Raw genomic sequence first — 18045 nt, 5'->3', positions numbered from 1 at the left:
GTGCAACGAAAATTAGATTTTAAGTGTGTCTCTGTGATAGTTTTTTTCCTTAGAAATTCGAATTAAAGTGAATTCAATAATATATATTTTTTGTGTGCGCCTCAAATTTCTAGTTTGTTAAGCATTGTTTTCAAAAGTGGGCACGTGAGAAATAATAGTAATGCGTGCTTAATCATTATTAATTATGTCCTAAAATTTCTAGTCCCGAACTACTGCTGGAGAGTGGACGAGCGTGACGATCTAGGCTTCGAGTCTAAGAGAGTTGTGTTTATCTATAGCGTCGACTAGTGGCCTTTAATTTCATTATTCTTATTTTAATGATGTAATGGACAAAACATTTAGTCATACAGACACACGGGCTTCGATGGGAAAGTCGTTTGGATCCAATCCACAAACCCATTCATTTTCACACGCAACTCACGACAAATGTACAAATTGAAAGACATGAACCATCGATTGGCCCACCCAAAATCCAGTTAGATCTTCCATTGATAGAGTTTTAACCACAGTCCATTGCCTTTTGAACACACAATCTTCTTCAGAACGGTCAATCTTGCCCACCTCTCTAATAGGTTTCATTTCATTGTCAATCCAGAGGAGCAGAGCACAAGTCAATGACAATGTTTGAATGTCCCATCCAAATTCCGTTATACCAATAATTTCTTTTTTTTGGCAAGAAAAACACACCATGTCTCTAGGAGGACTCGAATCCGACCTTCTACTCTGGAAGGGGAGAAAAATTCCAAAAAATAGTAATAATTTACTTGATGATATTGCCTAAGTTCTGTATTTATAACATCTTACATATGCCTAGCTCTTGCTTTCTTATACTCGATAAGTCCCTCTTTTGCTGTTATTAATTTTAGTAACTCAGTGGAGTATTATAAATTTATAATAGAGTAAGGGATTTCTTATTGATGGACCACCGAGCAGATGTGAAGAAAAATATTAAAAGTCATTGAAAATGTTAAAAGGACATTGCTGAATTTTATATAGGACTAGCTAGATCAAGAAGAGGGAACAAAAACCCATATGGAACTTCTGGAATTGGCTAGTTTTCTGAACAAGTTGTGAAATTAATATGGTAAAACACTCTAGTTAATTACTCCATTGAAGCAAAGACAAGTACAAGGTAACCACAGTCCATAGCCTTTTGAACGCAAAATCTTCTTCATAACGGTCAATCTTGCCGACCTCTGTAATAGGTTTCATTTCATTGTCAATTCAGAGGAGAAGCAGCACAAGTCAATGACAATGTTTGACTGTCCCATCCAAATCCCGTCATACCAATAATTTATTTTTTTGGCAAGAAAAACACTCGAAGTAGTAATAATTTACTTGATGATATTGCCTAAGTTCTGTATTTATAACATGTTACATATGCCAAGCTCTTGCTTTATTATACTCAATAAGTCCCTCTTTTGCTGTTATTAATTTTTAGTAACTCAGTGGAGTAATATAAATTTATAATAGAGTAAGGGCTTTCTTATTGATGGACCACTGAGCAGATGTGAAGAAAAATATGAAAGTCATTGAAAAGAGTTAGAAGGACATTGCTGAATTTTATATAGGACTAGCTAGATCAAGAATAGGGAACAAAAAACCATATTGAACTTTTGGAATTGGCCAGTTTTCTGAACAAGTTGTGAAATTAATATAGTAGAACACTCTAGTTACTCCATTGAAGCAAAGAGAAGTACAAGGTAAGAATATTCAAGTATATGTCATTTATTCTGTATTGTATATTTGATTATATTTTCATTGTCTCATAACTTCACTATGTACTTATTTAAGTTATAGGATTCATATGGTTTCCCATAATGAAGCATTACGTGTTACAGACATGGAAGGGAGAGAGGGCTTGGAAGAAGTTACGGATGAATCTGAGGTTTCGAAGAGAATCCAACCATGGACAAAGCAGATCACAGCACGGGGAATTTTCGCGAGCATTGTGATAGGGAGCATCTACAGCGTGATATCGATGAAACTCCAACTCACAACCGGGCTTGCTCCTCATCTCAATGTCTCAGCTGCTCTGCTGGCGTTTGTATTCATTCGTACATGGACAAAGTTTCTTCAGAAGCTTGGAATTGTCTCAATTCCATTCACTAGGCAGGAAAATACCATGATTCAAACTTGTTCAGTTGCATGTTATAGCATTGCTGTTGGAGGTTTGAGGCTTGTAACAATCTTTGTTCAATTTGTTCATTATACTCCTTTATTATGTTTGCAAAAGCTTAATTTTTTATTAAATCGAGTTTAGGTGGATTTGGATCTTATCTGTTGGCATTAAGCAAGAAGACATATGAGCAGACTGGGGTTGACATTGAAGGAAATAGAGGTTACAAGGAACCTGGAGTTGGCTGGATGACCGGCTTTCTTTTCCTTGGTTGTTTCGTTGGTCTTTTTGCTTTAATTCCTCTCAGAAAGGTACATGGTGTTCATTTAATCTTACCCTTTTTTGGCTACTTTTGTTCGATGTATTATTAAAATACCACTTTCAATGAGTTGTAACTTTTCCACAGATATTGATAGTCGACTACAAATTAACTTTTCCAAGTGGCATGGCGACAGCAGTTCTTATTAATGGATTTCATACCCAGGGAGACAAAATGGCCAAGTAATTCTCCTTATATCTAATGAATTAATGTTACAATTCCATTTATGTGTGTGTGTGTATATATATATATATATATATATATATAACAATCAAGCCTAGAAGGGCAGATGTATTGATTATATATAATAATTTGCAGGAAGCAGGTACAGGGGTTCACCAAGTTGTTTTCTTTCAGTTTCTTGTGGGGGTTTTTCCAATGGTTTTACACCGGAAAGGATGGATGTGGATTCTCACAATTTCCTACTTTTGGATTGCAAGCTTGGAAGCAAACGTGTGTATAGTTCTGTTTTTATATTTCTCTTTTTCTGCTTCATCAAGCCTGACTACCGACTGATCATTCCTAGTTACATATTTTTGTAATTCGTAGGTTTTACTTCGATTTTAGCATGACTTACGTGGGAACTGGAATGATTTGTCCCCACGTTGTGAACTTGTCATTGCTTCTTGGAGCTGTGCTGTCATGGGGTATGATGTGGCCACTTATTAGTAATCTTAAAGGAGATTGGTTCCCTGCAAATATACCAGAAAGCAGCATGAAGAGCTTGAATGGCTACAAGGTCACAAGAGCCAATCTCTCTCCATATTTTATGGATATTCAAATATATATATATATAAATATAATTCTTGTTAACTTATAATTTATTGGCAGGTCTTTGTCTCCATTGCTCTCATCCTAGGTGACGGGCTATACACTTTCATAAAGATAATGGGCTTCACAATCATAAATATTTTTGGCAGATTGAAACACAAGAACCTCAACTCAGGTAAAATTGGGAGCATATAAAAGGTTATTTTTCCCCTTCACATGCTGATCAAGTAGGGCGCGCCAAATCGAAATTTCATTCCTGGATTTATGATCCTTCCCTTTCATAGGATGGCAGCTTAAACCGAATTGTGTTCATACACCCAAATTGCAACACTGAATTCATTTTTCACATCAATTTTGGTCCTGGCCTATTATGGAAAAACCTCTTTCAATGTCAACCTTTATTTTTATCAAACTAAAATTTCAAGAGCTTCAAAACCCTGTAATTTGCCTTACAAGGCCCAATTTGGCTTAAACCTCTCCATTAGATTATTCTTGAGTTTCAGTTTTTTTGTTTTGCTTGAATGAACAAAGTGCAAGTGTTAGTACTTTAACTAGTTATACTTGCAAGAAAGGGCGTTGGAAAAATTTGAAGTTGTAACTAACATATCTTCTGGCTGCAGCTGAGGGAAGCCAGAACAAGGCCGTGGATGATGAACTAAAACAAAATGAAGTGTTTATGAGAGACAACATTCCCATCTGGGTAGCAGCCATCGGATATATCATTTTCTCCGTCATTTCTGTCATCGCTATTCCCTTCTTATTTCCTGAGCTCAAGTGGTACTATGTCATTGTAGCCTACTTTTTTGCTCCATCTCTAGCCTTCTGCAATGCTTATGGAGCTGGTCTAACCGATATGAACATGGCCTATAACTATGGTAAAGTAGCTCTTTTTGTGCTGGCCGCATTGGCTGGGAAAGAACATGGCTTGGTGGCAGGGTTGGCCGGGTGTGGTCTCATCAAATCGGTTGTCTCAGTTTCTTGCATTCTGATGCAAGACTTGAAAACCGGTCATCTCACTTTCACATCCCCTCGCGTAATGCTCCTGAGCCAGGCCATTGGCACGGCCATAGGATGTGTGGTAGCTCCTCTAAGCTTCTTTCTGTTCTACAAGGCATTCGACGTGGGCAACCCAGACGGAGATTTCAAGGCTCCTTGGGCTGTTATATACAGAAACATGGCGATTCTAGGCGTTCAAGGCTTCTCAGCATTGCCTCAACATTGTTTGCAACTCTGTTACGGGTTCTTCGCCTTCGCGGTGGGTATCAACCTGGTAAAAGATCTGTCCCCTCCCAAGATTGGGAAATGGATGCCAATACCGATGGCCATGGCTGTGCCATTTATAGTTGGCGCCTACTTTGCTATTGACATGAGTGTGGGGAGTTTGGTTGTGTTTGTGTGGCACAAGCTTAACACCAAGAATGCTGAGTTGATGGTTCCAGCAGTTGCTTCTGGCTTAATCTGCGGTGAAGGACTGTGGATCCTTCCTGCATCAGTTCTTGCTTTGGCTAAAATAAAGCCTCCCATCTGCATGAAGTTTCTAGCTTCTTAGAAAAGCCTCCATTGCTATTGTTAGAGATATAAGAATTCTGTAATTTACAACTACGTATGTATAAAATGGTAACTTGTGAGACTACTTTGAAATATATTGTTGGACTCCTTTTGTAAAGAGTAATTAGAGGGAGTCTCTCTGTCCGATAATTTTATTTAAATAATGATATTGTAAATATTAATGGCATCATCGTAATATCAACATCATTCATGAAAATCAATTGAACTCATCTGACTTTAGAACTTTGAATTTTTACTCTTTCTTAAATTTTTTAAAGATACGGTAGGTGTGTAACTTACCAACAAAAAGGAAAGGCTTGAAAATAATATACTATTTGATCAATCAACCAACAGTATGCGCTGTGTAGACATGTTTGACCGCTTGGGCTTCAATCAGCAAATGAAGAAGTACAAGCCTATAAGGTTCACCCTTTGTTTTCCTTTCTCCATTTGTTTAGAAATAAAATGTGTTTTAGGAAATATTTTATTATGTTTTGGTTAAAATATTTATAAAGAAAAAAAAAAAAAAAATTAAAATCTAACAAAAATAACTTATTTATTAATTTTTGGTAAGTTATTTTACATGTCCCATCAGATGGACTCGATCAAAACCTTTGTCAAACACAAAAAAAATAAATATATAGGTGTATATATTTTACCTAAAAAAAAAAAAAAATCTTTTCTAAGAAAAATATTTTATGTCCAAACGAAAGGATGAGTAATTTTATATAGATAGTTAGGAATTTTTTTCATATAGATTCACGTATAAAACTATTGAGCCATCCACTTAATTCTATTTACAACACTTATGAGTTCATCATCCCAGGGATCTATATTCTTTTTAAATTTCTTAAATTGAGTATAATTAGCAAGATTAAGTCTTCGTTTGTTTTGACATAAAATATCTTTTTCGAAAAATATTTTTTTTAGGTAAAATATATTTTGTATTTTTATTTTTCAATATTTGGCAAAGGTTATTGAAGTTGAAGTCGAGTTCATCGAGTGGAGCTTGTAAAGTAATTTGTCGAAAATTAATGAGTAAGTTATTTTTGTTAAGTTTAATATTTCTTTTCTTCATAAATATTTTATGATGACCAAACACCAAAAAAATAAAAAAATAAAAAATAAAAATTAAAATTTAATTTTTTTTTTTTTTTTTTTTTTTTTTTACATCCAAACAAATGAATTAGACAAAAAATTAGCAAAATATAGTTTGAACTACAAAGGAATCTTTGGACTTGTCTTTTTACTCTCTCGTTGTCCACTTTAGATATTAGGAATTTTTAAGGGGATATTCCTTTCTAAAATTATTAAGTTGTCCTTCTAAGTTTAGATATACATATTACTATATTTTGAAAATATAATCTTGTTTACTTTGATTTTCCAAATGAGATAACTGATATGGGATACCTCTAAATTGAAAGATGGAGAACGTCATCAACTAAATAGAAAAAATGGACATGAAGGGAATGATATATCTTTTTATCCCTGAATTATCTCTAACCTCATGTAGCGGCCTTTTAGTTGTTGGAAATGGAATGAAGTAGATGACAAACCAGTCACGTTCACGCCAGAGTTGAATTATAGAAACATGAACAGGTTGAGCAAAGACATGAAACATCACTCAATTTTCACTCTCAGCTGATATATCACTTTCACCTCTTTGTATGATTGACCCACCCAATGTTAATACATGGTAATATTCCAGAGAGAAAAGTTTTGAAACCACACAATCTGTAGCTTTTTGAAGAAGAATAAACTTTTTCACTAGTCATCTTGCCAATTTATCATTTTATGTATGGCGTGTTCGAGTCACGCGGCCTGACTTTTTGAAGAAAGAAGATCCTCTGAAGCATTATCGTTACCACCACAGAGAGTGTGGAGGAGAAAGAGGAGTCAATGATAAGGTTTGCATGTCCAATCCAAATTCTGTTATATTAATAATTTATTTAATGGTAGATATATAATGTTAAACATTATTGCCTAAGTTATATATATATATATATATATAGCATCTTATATATGCCAAGCTCTTGCATTCTTATACTCAAATCTTAGTATTTCAGTGGAGTTATAACAGAGTATGGGCTGTCTTCCTGATGGACCCGAGTAGATTAGGTAGCTAGATCAAGAATGTTGACAAAGACCTACATGGAGCTTTTGGAAATGGCCAGTTTCTGAACAAGTAGTGAAATAAGTAGATTAAAGTATATAAAGAACCATCTGGCAGTTTTGTCCTATTACATTAAAATACAAGAAGGCTATACGGGTATATGTCGTTTGTTCTGTATTTATATATTCATTGTCTCATATCTTCATATATTTTCTGTACTGTAATGAAGCATTACATGTTGCAGATATTCCATTGAGTCATGGAAGAACTGAATCATGACAAGGAGATAGGGAGAGATGGGTTGGAAGAAGTTCACGACGAATCTGATGTTTCGAAGAGAATCCAACCATGGACAAAGCAGATCACAATACGGGGAGTGATTGCTAGCATTATGATGGGGAGCATCTACAGCGTGATAGCCATGAAACTGAACCTCACAACCGGGCTTACTCCTAATCTCAACGTCTCAGCTGCTCTTCTGGCATTTCTATTCATTCGTACATGGGCAAAGCTTCTTAAGAAGGCTGGAGTTGTCTCGGTTCCTTTTACTAGGCAGGAAAATACCATGATTCAAACTTGTTCAGTTGCATGTTATAGCATTGCTGTTGGAGGTTTGACGCTTGATTTTACAACTTTTGCAATACAATTTGTTCATTCTACTACTTCATGATGTTTGATTTTTTGTTTTTTTGTTTTCCAAAACAATTTTAGGTGGATTTGGATCGTATCTGTTGGGATTAAACAAGAAGACATATGAGCTGACTGGGGTTGACACCGAAGGAAATTCTCCTGGAAGTTACAAGGAACCTGGAATTGGCTGGATGACCGGTTATCTGTTCCTAGTTTGTTTCATTGGTCTGTTTGTGTTGATTCCTCTCAGAAAGGTATATGATTATATGTATAACTTTATTAATCCTACTTGCTGATTATGGTAAACCAAAACAGATTTAGTATTACTTTCATAAAGAATTAAGATGTTCTTCAGCTTATCGATGAATGTGGGGCTAAAATTTACTAATAGTTGCATCCACTAAAGTTAGAATAGACAGCCATCAATAAAAGTACCTGTTTTCAAGCTTTATTAAAAGGAGATTGAGTTGTAAGTGGTCCACAGATATTGATAGTCGACTACAAATTGACTTTTCCAAGTGGCATGGCGACTGCAGTTCTCATTAATGGATTTCATACCCGGGGAGACGAAATGGCCAAGTACTTCTCCCTTTCTTTTTACCAAATTTTCTCACAATTATATATATATATATATAACAATGAGGCCTAAAAAAGCAGATGTATGAATATATGTAATTAATTTGCAGGAAGCAGGTACGCGGGTTCATGAAGTTGTTTTCTTTCAGTTTCTTGTGGGGGTTTTTCCAATGGTTTTACACTGGAATGGAGAATTGTGGATTCTCACATTTCCCTACTTTTGGATTGCAAGCTTGGAAGCAAACGTGCGTAGTATTGTTCTGTTCTGTGCTGTTTTATATTTCTCATTTCTGCTTCATCGACCCTGACTATTGACTGATCATCCCTACTTACATGTTTTTACAATTTGCAGGTTCTACTTTGATTTTAGCATGACTTACGTGGGAACTGGAATGATTTGTCCCCACATTGTGAACTTGTCATTGCTTCTTGGAGCTGTGCTGTCATGGGGTATAATGTGGCCACTTATTAATAGGCTTAAAGGAGATTGGTTCCCTGCAAATTTAGATGAACACAACATGAAGAGCTTAAATGGCTACAAGGTCACTAAATCCAATCTCTTTTCTCCAATTTCTATGGATGTTATAATAATAATTATATATATATATATATATATATAAATAAAAAAATAAAAACCCCGTATACATCTTGTTAACTTATAATTCTTTGGCAGGTCTTTATCTCCATTGCTCTCATCTTAGGTGATGGCCTATACACTTTCATAAAGATCATGGGCTTCACCATCATAAATATTTGTGGCAGATTGAAACACAAGAACCTCAACTCTGGTAAAATTGGGAGCATATCAAAGTTTTTTTTTTTTTCAGTGAACAAAGTGAAGTGCAAGTTTTAGTACTTGAACTAGTTTACTTACAGGAAAGGGTCTTGCAATTTTCAAAGTTTTAACTAACATATATATATATATCTTGTGGCTGCAGCTGAGGGTAGCCAGAACAAGGCCCTCGATGATCTAAAACAAAACGAAGTCTTCATTAGAGAAAGCATTCCCATTTGGGTAGCAGCCATTGGATATGTCCTCCTCGCCATTATTTCCGTGATTGCTATTCCTTTCCTATTTCCTGAGCTCAAGTGGTACTTTGTCATTGTAGCTTACATTTTCGCGCCATCTCTAGCCTTCTGCAATGCTTATGGAGCTGGTCTAACTGATATAAACATGGCGTATAACTATGGTAAAGTAGCTCTTTTTGTGCTGGCCGCATTGTCTGGTAAAGAACATGGCTTGGTGGCGGGGATGGCAGGGTGTGGTCTCATCAAATCGGTTGTCTCAGTTTCTTGCATTCTGATGCAAGACTTAAAAACCGGTCATCTCACTCTCACATCCCCTCGCGTAATGCTCCTGAGCCAGGCCATTGGCACAGCCATAGGATGTGTGGTAGCTCCTCTGAGCTTCTTTCTGTTCTACAAGGCATTCGACGTGGGCAATCCAAATGGAGAATTCAAGGCTCCTTACGCTGTGATATACAGAAACATGGCGATTCTAGGCGTTCAAGGCTTCTCAGCATTGCCTCAGCATTGTTTGCAACTCTGTTACGGGTTCTTTGCCTTTGCGGTGGGAATAAACCTGGTGAAAGATTTTTCCCCTCCCAAGATTGGGAAATGGATGCCGCTACCGATGGCCATGGCTGTGCCATTTCTAGTTGGCGCCTACTTTGCTATCGATATGTGTGTGGGGAGTTTGGTTGTGTTCGTATGGCACAAACTTAACCCCAAGAATGCCGAGTTGATGGTCCCAGCAATTGCTTCTGGTTTAATCTGTGGTGAAGGACTGTGGACCCTTCCTGCATCAATTCTTGCTTTGGCTAAAATAAAGCCTCCCATCTGCATGAAATTTCTAGCTTCTTAGTAAAACCTCCATTTGTATTGTTCGGGGGATATAAGAATTGTATAACTTACAACTACAAAGGTATAAAAAAGGTAACTCGCGTGAGAGTTTGAAATACATTGTTCCACCTCTTTCTTAGACTTATCCTGTGATCCCATCATGTGTTGAAAACGCCATCCGTTGGACTTAACTGATGGCTGCTGACTCTGTTTTTAAACTTAATTGTACATTATTTATGCAGCAGGTTACATGGCTTATGCAACAACCGTGCATCTGTTACGCAACCACCATTTATGCAACTAAAAAATTTCATGCCTATTTTTGTCATGCTTATTTAAATTGGCTGTTACTAGCGGATCCATATGTAATGACCAAAATTCTACAAAATTCGTTCTTTCGAACAAAGTGACCAAAGCTAGTCTAGGAGGACTTACTGGTAACAGAAAATTATTGGGTTTTCTTTAGTAATCAGTACGCACCCACTACGAAGTTAATATAGATGTTGGAAGAATTGTAGTCAATCAGACATTTTCAAGATGAATAAGAAAAAACACACTGCAAATCAATCCCTTAAAGTAATAGATAAAACAAAGAACCACAGCCCAGCAGGGTTGAACTAATTTTGTATGAGACGTGACGTAGATAATTCAACTGCAGCAAAGATAAAGCAACCAAAATAACCATTATGCGTAGATACTGTGTTACAAAATTTACAATTCTGAGAGCAGAAAAGGCCAAAATAACCATTCTGCACAAATCAAGAAGAGAGATTACAAAGACGACAAGGGGATATGGTTTTTCTATAGTTTCTCTCCAAGAACAAAAGATGACCAAAAGCTACAATGATTTTGAAGCCAAAAACAAATTCTATCCCTCTTAGTAAAACTCTACAGCCTTTAACATAAACTTCACTAGTTCAAAGCTCCCTATTGTAAACTGAAAGTGCCCCTTTTAAAGATGTTGCCTCCACTGTGCACTACATACATGGGCATAGATATAAATATTAGACACAATTCTCCAAAGCATGAAGTTCCATCAACCTACATGTGTCTTGGGATAATCATTCTAAGATCAAAATTTTAAAATACATATATATAAAAGCATATGATCCCCAGTTTTCAAATTTCATACAAAGTGAAAAACAAAAACACTCTAAAAATACGTTGAGCTAACATTTTTCTTATTTGACAATAGTTAGAAAAGGGCCAAAGTGAAATGCTCACTAGCACACTCAAACATTTATCAAGAAATTTGTTTTTTATTTTCAAAATTATTGAGACATGACCTAGGGTGCCAAAGTTTTGTTACCTTGAAAGCACAAAGATGCACTGATGTAATGACAACTATGGTCCTCTAGCCCTGGTAACAATAGCATCCTTTAGTGTATTATTCTCATCTAGTATGAGATCAAGGCCAATCTGGGTACACATCTCATGTGGATCCACCTGCATCCAAAACATTTAAACATATTTAGATATAAATAAAGACATATTAAAGTGGGTTATAAAATTCAAACCCTATCCAAAATGCACACTAACATCTGTCAATGCGAGGGATTGACCACCATTCCAACGCTGCATAAACCTTATCAAAAACAATCCGCAACTCTCCCTAAACAGAGAAGGAATTAAATCAGAGAAAATAGAGTATACATAAAAAGCATTATTAGAACCAACATCCATGAAAACATTGCATACCCGTCCAGCTGCTTTGTTACTTTAACAATGTTAGTTTTACAGTCTGGCAACTTCTGGCCAAATGCAACTTCGAGGAACCCTTTCTGCAGTTCCAAACAATACCAAAATTTGAAGACCAGTATTGAATTTATGCAACCAATAAAAATAGCTTCATCAAAGTTGACAGACCATGATTTGTGCATTTTTAGAAAATTTTGAGTATTTCATTGAGTCCAAATAGTCGACAGTTTTGGACTCAAGATCAACAACAAAGAGGCACCAGTGATGGTTGATACAAGATGGGAAAAAAAACTGCAAAAGACAATAAGGAAATAATTCGTTTGAGATAATGGACTATTCATCAATCTAATAAATTATTAGTGTAGACCATGACATTTACCTTTCTATACTGTCCTAGGTTATCTCTTTCAGTCCGTAGCAAATTGCAATAATGCTCCCATTCTTCCTCATATGCCCTTTTAGTTCTTGCAAACATCCTACACTTTTCCAGTAAATGGGGCTGCATACGAAACATCTGTTAAGGAGATTTGATTATTCATAAAGGGAGAACTGCTACATGGTTCATTCGTGTCAAGGATAGATGATTAATATAATGAGTACCACAAGCATAGTGTCAAAAATCCATTTGCTCCGGTTTTGACCCTGGCTGGCCATTATCACTGCCCCAACCATGTTAATAACCTATTTAATTAGAATAGGTCATTATGTTAGTTTTGATAACATTTTCATGCTAAAGTATGATATTTTTTCATGCTAAAGTAGAGTCTTGTACACACCGGGCTAGTAATCCACTCATTGCTGAATAATATTTGAATGTGAGCTCGAGTGATGTGATGGCCATGCATATCCACAATAATTTCACTGTAAAATCACAATACAACCACATTATAATTGAAAGAAGAGAATTATTATCCGTGTTCAACGGTAAATAGAGAATACATACACTTACCTTTTGTCTCCATCGGTACATGTAATGTACTTCATAAACTTCCAGTTCTCTTTTTTCAGTTGACCACTTAATTTTTTCTTTGCTTCACTAACCCAAGGGGGCCTCTTGTACTTTGACGGGTTGATAGTGCGAAGAAGTCTAGGTGATGACATGGCTTCGTCAACTAGTATTATCTGTGATAATTGCTCATCGTCCCCCTCAACCACTACAATATCAACACCGGGTGCATTTTCATCTTGCCCATGAACCCCCTGTGTATCATCACTATGGTCAAAAGGATCCTCCCACCAAACGTTGACACTACATCCATAAATTTACCAACCAGCATTGCAGTTACTCTAGTATCCTACAAGATAAAAAGATATCTAAATCAAGTATGTGTACAAACAATCCTAGCAGTTCTCAATCTTAGTCGATTTGACTAATTCCCTACCCCAGACATATTAGTCATCTTTGGCTCCTTATTCTTGTTTGTCCTCTTGTTCGAAACATATTGACAAGCCTTGTACTTTGCCGTGTCATCCTCATAGGCTAAGCTATTTCGCTCCTTCTCCTCCTCAGTCATCTCTTTACAAACCTTTGCTGCAACCTTGTTAATTTGGTTCAAGTCATAACCAAACTCTTCTTTATGGTCTTGAATGTCTTGCGTCCTGTAAACAATGTAACTAAATTATAGAATAACACCAACACCCCGCCGCGCCCCCCCCCCCCCCCCCCCCACAACAAAATAAAAAATAAAAAATAAAAAAATAAAACCAAAATTTTCATACAATATTTCAATATACATGAGATAACATGAACATTACTTGAATCTTATATATTGTGTGGGCGGCCGCATGCCCTTTTTTGATGAAGTTCCATCTACGTCATTGGAGGGAGCTTTCCTTTTGGCCCTCCTACTCCTAAACTTCATTTTCTAATGGAAATCTACATATTAAGTGTTGAATGAATTAGAATAAGCACAAAAGAAACTATACACCCTTGCATTTGATCATTAGAGTAAATGATGCAAGTGTTACAAAACTAGAATAATTAAAGAAATTTACGCCTAAGAAAGGAAATGTTGCAATATTGGATTGTGTTGCATATTTGATATAAATAATAAATGTAAAGCTAAACATGGTGGAAATGTTGTACCTTTTACCATCAATGATTAAAGATGGTAACTTTAATATACAGTTTCTTGCTCTCTTGGTGGAAATGTTGTACCTTTTATCAAGGTTGTTAAAATAGGGATTCTACGTAGAATCATTTTGGACAACAAAAAAAAAAATTGAACAATCTCAATTCTCCAAGGCTCAGAGTAGAAATTTAAATTTTAAAAACAGAACATAAACTTTGGAAAAAAATTTATAAATAAAAGAGTATGGAAGTTAGAACATCAAAAAAATTGCACAATCTCAATTCTCCAAAGCTCAGAAGTCAAAACAGCAAAATATTTTTGCACAGAAGCTGAACAAAAACGTATGGAACAAAATCAGAACCAAAAAACAATTGCACAGAAGTCGGAACAGAAGCAGAACGAAAAAAATTGTACAGACGTAGAGCAAAAATAAAAATTTAAAACTCAAAAACCACGAACTAAAAACAAAAAAATAAATTCATCAAATACCCACGATGCATGATACATATCAAAACTGTTAAGAAATCAATTAATCTATTTACCCAAAAAAAAAAGAAAAGAAAAGTGGTGAACAGTAGAATCGTGTAGAATTGTACAATTCTACCCAAACGAACTATTTTCATACGATTCAACTCGTTTTTGGGGTCTAGGATCATAAAATCGTGCGATTCTACGACCTAGAATCGCAATTTTAACAACCTTGACTTTTATTCAGGAAATCTTGGAGGTAGATATAGAAGATGAGAAACAATTGGATGATAGCCCAGAATACTTCTCAGGTACTAATTGCCAGTACTAAACTTTTTATTATTGATTTACTAAAAATGTTTCACCTATAGAAGTTGGAATTTAATGATTTGTTGAATTGAGTTGTTGATTATTTTCCCATTTCATGGAAGATATGCAATTTAGGTGTCAATCTACATGATAAACAATATATAAAAGAGAATAGCTGAAGAATGTTTGAACAGTTGAACTTGGTAGCTGCATTGTGTGACTGTTGGAATAGATACTTGCGATCAGTTTTATGCATTTTTGACCCATGTATGAAATTTTTGTTGTGGCAGTGTGGCACTGCTTCAGGTTCTATATAGTTACATTACAAAGGATCTGTACCATGCTTTTGCCAAACCTGTTAATAGGTGAGCTTTAACAAACCATGTTTTTGCTGATTCTAAATTTCTAATTTCAAAGCTAACAAATGGAGTCAGGAATTGTACTATATGAATGAAATTATGCAGGAATTGTGCTCTGTTTTGGGAGGAAGATCCATGTTGCTGGTGAATTTGAACTTTTGAAAAAAGAATCGAACTCCCCATGATTTATGCTGAAAGGATGCAGTGTGAATGTGCATTAGTAGCAGAAGAAGTGAATCAGAAGAGCCAGAACACTATGAAGATGTCACAATATCAAATCATTAGAGTGGGAAAAACATCAATAAAATGTTATGAATAAATAATGAAGAGAAGGATAAAGATTGACTAACAAACAGGTGGCACTGGATTGCATTAAAAATCAGTTTGATTGATTGAGTCTCATCTTTCGATCTATGTTTTCAGTAGTAATTCAATATATTTGCTAGGGCTAAAACAAAAATATTATTGATGGTGATGAAGATGAAATTCTTTCATATGGCTGAATTTTTTACATTGCGGGCCTATAAAACAAAATCAACAAAAGAAAAAAAAAGAGAAGGAACTCATTGCATCTACCGAACTAAATGAAATGAAGGTTTCTGTAATCTAAGTATGTCAGAACTCAAAATAATAATAATAATAACAATAGGATTAGCTCCATCTCAAGATGGTCACTCTAAGTCAAATCTTCCAGCGGAACATCATTATGATGGTATTAATCATTCAATCTCAACAGCAAGATACGATAGGAGCTAAAAATAGTTTTTGCCTTTCAATTAACAAGATATGATAAACCAAAAAAAACATAAACCCTAGATTCCATGGTGTGTGATGTTTGCCGATGATACGTGCTCTTGGATACCTCAAAAGAGAACTTAGCAATAAAACTTACCTCCCCCGTGTTTTGGCATATTATACTTACCTCCCTATGTTTTGGCATGTTATAGTTACCCCTTCTAAGTGATGAGTGCTAAAGTTTGTTATCTGAAATTACCCTTATGCCCTTATTAGTATATAAGTATAAGTTTAACTAAAAATGATCTAAGGGTAGTTTCATCATATAAATCTTCAAATTTGGTCACATGAGCATTGATCATTGCTAACGGTAGGGGGTATTTGTTACAAACGTGCAAACTAGAGGGGGTTACAGTAATATGCCAAGACAAAGGGGAGGCGGGTGTAACAAACCCAAACTAGAGATGTGGATAAATGCTTTAGAATTGAAAGGATTGAGGGCTATGAAGCACAAACACTCCTCCCAGAGGTTCCGTACCAATGTCGGACACTTTTTGGACACGGACATGTGTGTCCAAGGCTCGGACACGTGTCCGACACTTCTGTGAGGTGTCCAGAAATTATTTTTTATTGGACACGGGGTGGACATGGCTCGGACACGCGGAGGACACGGGGTGGACACGGCTCGGACATGGTAGGGTATATTTTGTAATTTTTTTAAAGATAGGACACGGCGAGGGACACGGTTGGGTATATTTTGTAATTTTTTTTTAAGATAAATGGGGTACCTAATGTAATTTACTAATTTTAAAAGTTTAAAAGTAAAATTTTGAAAAAAATAAAAAAAAACAACTTCAAACAACAGAGTATTACACAGAAAATTTATTTTCTCTTACTTCCTCTCTTAGTCTCTCCTCTTCTTCAATTATCTCTCTACATGAATAAGATATTTTTTTTTAATTACATAAACAAGACTTTGTGAAAGACTGAAAGTATATATGTTTATTCATGTACATATTTAGCCCATTATAGCTATGTCTCTTTTGCACATCTTCGTTTGGAATTTGGTTCAACTTTATTTTTCATTTATTTTCTATTTTGTCTTCTCTATGTTTTCTTATAACAGAGATTAAATTATTGAAATTGGTCCTGTTATTTGTTGTTGTTTTATTTGCAATTTTGTATTTATATATACCTGTTTGTTATTAAGAAAATGAATATGCAAGGTTCTAGTAATTATATTTTGAACATATAAATATATATATATATATATATATATATATATATATATAATTTTATTGGCGTATCCACGCTGTGTCCGTGTCCTATTTTTTTGAAATTTATCGTGCCGTCGTATCCGTGTCCGTGTCCGTGTCCGTGCTTCATAGATTGAGGGTTAATAAAACTAAAACCGAGTACATACAATGTGAATTTAACAATGAGTTGAATATTGATTATATAATGATAGCACTTGATAATATAATGATAGCAATGGAAAATTTTCTAGGACCGTTATTAGACTAACTATGTTGTATGGGGTGTTGGGAACTAAGAAATGAGCAAGAACAACCCCTCATGCAGTGGAAATGAGAGTGTTAAGATGGATGTGTGACTAAAAGAGATAAGGTACCTGATGAAATTGTGAGAAAAAAAGATAGGCGTAGCACCCATTGGTGAGAAAATTTGAGAGTAGATTTAGATGGTTTTGCCAACCCATGAAATGAGGAAGACTAGTGATAAAGAAAGAGACGGAGACGGCGAACATGGAATGAAGTCATTAAAAATAACTTAAAACATTTAAATATAGTTGGGGATTCAAAAGTAACATGAAATGAAGTTATTAAATTTATTAAATTTTTTTTTTTTTTTAATTGGTATTCACACACTTTCTTCAAGAAATTATTTGCATCTAGCATGAATTTGAATTGATCCTAAAACCCGATACTTCATGAGAAAACTCGAGCCCAAGTCTTTTTCAATTGAAGTTATTAAAAATACACCAAACAAAACATATTTGGGGAAATGGCAAACGAATAGGAGAGGGAGAATTCATATAGCCGACCCAATTCATATGAGGTTGATGAAGATGAAGAAACCCTAATCATGTATAACATTTTAAACATGAAGAATATGTACAAGATCAAACACAACATGCAATATCTATTAAATCAATGTATTTTGATTGACAAGAAATCTTACAATCCGAAAGAGAGTTTTTCAAATTGGTTACTCGTCTTTGTTGTTCCTCGCCGGGGAAGAACACTGTTGACGAACCCAAGAGAGAGTTGATTTCAAAGAATGAATCCAAGAGGAGAGAGAGAAAATGAGAGAGAGGGAGAAGAGGAGATTGATTTCTGAGAAAGATAATTTCAATTTACGCTACACACACAAAAATATTCGACTCGCGAGGGGATCCTGATCCCCATAAACAATTAGAAACACAGCATGCAGCTACGCTTTTGGGTACTATCGGTACTCTACATTCA

At 35.4% G+C, this 18045-nt stretch overlaps 3 protein-coding genes across 11 annotated transcripts; 2 read left to right on the top strand and 1 right to left on the bottom strand.

The window, feature by feature from the left end:
* The first annotated feature begins 1349 nt into the window (after window positions 1–1349).
* LOC132308159 (metal-nicotianamine transporter YSL3-like) lies at window positions 1350–4953 on the top strand. Of its 3 annotated transcripts, none has more exons than XM_059806172.1 (8): window positions 1350–1703; window positions 1801–2171; window positions 2264–2430; window positions 2526–2620; window positions 2757–2891; window positions 2988–3177; window positions 3270–3384; window positions 3830–4953. In XM_059806172.1, exons 2-8 carry the CDS (start codon window positions 1808–1810, stop codon window positions 4756–4758), a joined length of 1995 nt encoding a protein of 664 aa, XP_059662155.1. In that variant the 5' UTR covers window positions 1350–1703; window positions 1801–1807; the 3' UTR covers window positions 4759–4953. The 3 variants fall into 3 exon arrangements, with proteins under 3 accessions (XP_059662155.1, XP_059662154.1, XP_059662156.1); XM_059806171.1 differs by having other exon boundaries at window positions 1795–2171; XM_059806173.1 differs by having other exon boundaries at window positions 1351–1703; window positions 1842–2171.
* Window positions 4954–6488: 1535 nt separating this feature from the next.
* On the top strand, window positions 6489–10036 carry LOC132308157 (metal-nicotianamine transporter YSL1-like). 2 transcript variants are annotated; one of them, XM_059806163.1, is made up of 8 exons: window positions 6489–6664; window positions 7115–7481; window positions 7582–7754; window positions 7985–8079; window positions 8187–8321; window positions 8429–8618; window positions 8750–8864; window positions 9015–10036. In XM_059806163.1, the coding sequence occupies exons 2-8, from the start codon at window positions 7130–7132 to the stop codon at window positions 9938–9940; spliced, it is 1986 nt and encodes a 661-aa protein (XP_059662146.1). In that variant the 5' UTR covers window positions 6489–6664; window positions 7115–7129; the 3' UTR covers window positions 9941–10036. The 2 variants fall into 2 exon arrangements, with proteins under 2 accessions (XP_059662146.1, XP_059662145.1); XM_059806162.1 differs by lacking the exon at window positions 6489–6664 and adding an exon at window positions 6764–7026.
* Window positions 10037–10571: 535 nt separating this feature from the next.
* LOC132308158 (uncharacterized) lies at window positions 10572–17970 on the bottom strand. 6 transcript variants are annotated; one of them, XM_059806166.1, is made up of 13 exons: window positions 17759–17970; window positions 14909–15015; window positions 13372–13492; window positions 12999–13215; window positions 12566–12816; window positions 12393–12477; window positions 12217–12297; window positions 11996–12130; window positions 11785–11907; window positions 11617–11699; window positions 11458–11530; window positions 11228–11364; window positions 10572–10895 (listed from the first exon to the last, which is right to left on the bottom strand). In XM_059806166.1, the coding sequence occupies exons 3-12, from the start codon at window positions 13476–13478 to the stop codon at window positions 11263–11265; spliced, it is 1257 nt and encodes a 418-aa protein (XP_059662149.1). In that variant the 5' UTR covers window positions 13479–13492; window positions 14909–15015; window positions 17759–17970; the 3' UTR covers window positions 10572–10895; window positions 11228–11262. The 6 variants fall into 6 exon arrangements, with proteins under 6 accessions (XP_059662149.1, XP_059662148.1, XP_059662150.1 ...); XM_059806165.1 differs by lacking the exon at window positions 14909–15015; XM_059806167.1 differs by lacking the exon at window positions 14909–15015 and having other exon boundaries at window positions 10572–10667.
* Between the last annotated feature and the right edge of the window lie 75 nt (window positions 17971–18045).

This window comes from Cornus florida, unplaced genomic scaffold, assembly GCF_030987335.1.
Source record: "Cornus florida cultivar Cherokee Brave unplaced genomic scaffold, ASM3098733v1 CherokeeBrave_3.0.0_Hap2_Chr05, whole genome shotgun sequence".
In the NCBI taxonomy this organism is placed as follows: Eukaryota; Viridiplantae; Streptophyta; class Magnoliopsida; order Cornales; family Cornaceae; genus Cornus; species Cornus florida.
The sequence above is the reverse complement of the archived record's forward strand: the minus strand, read 5'-3'. Positions and strand labels throughout refer to the sequence as shown.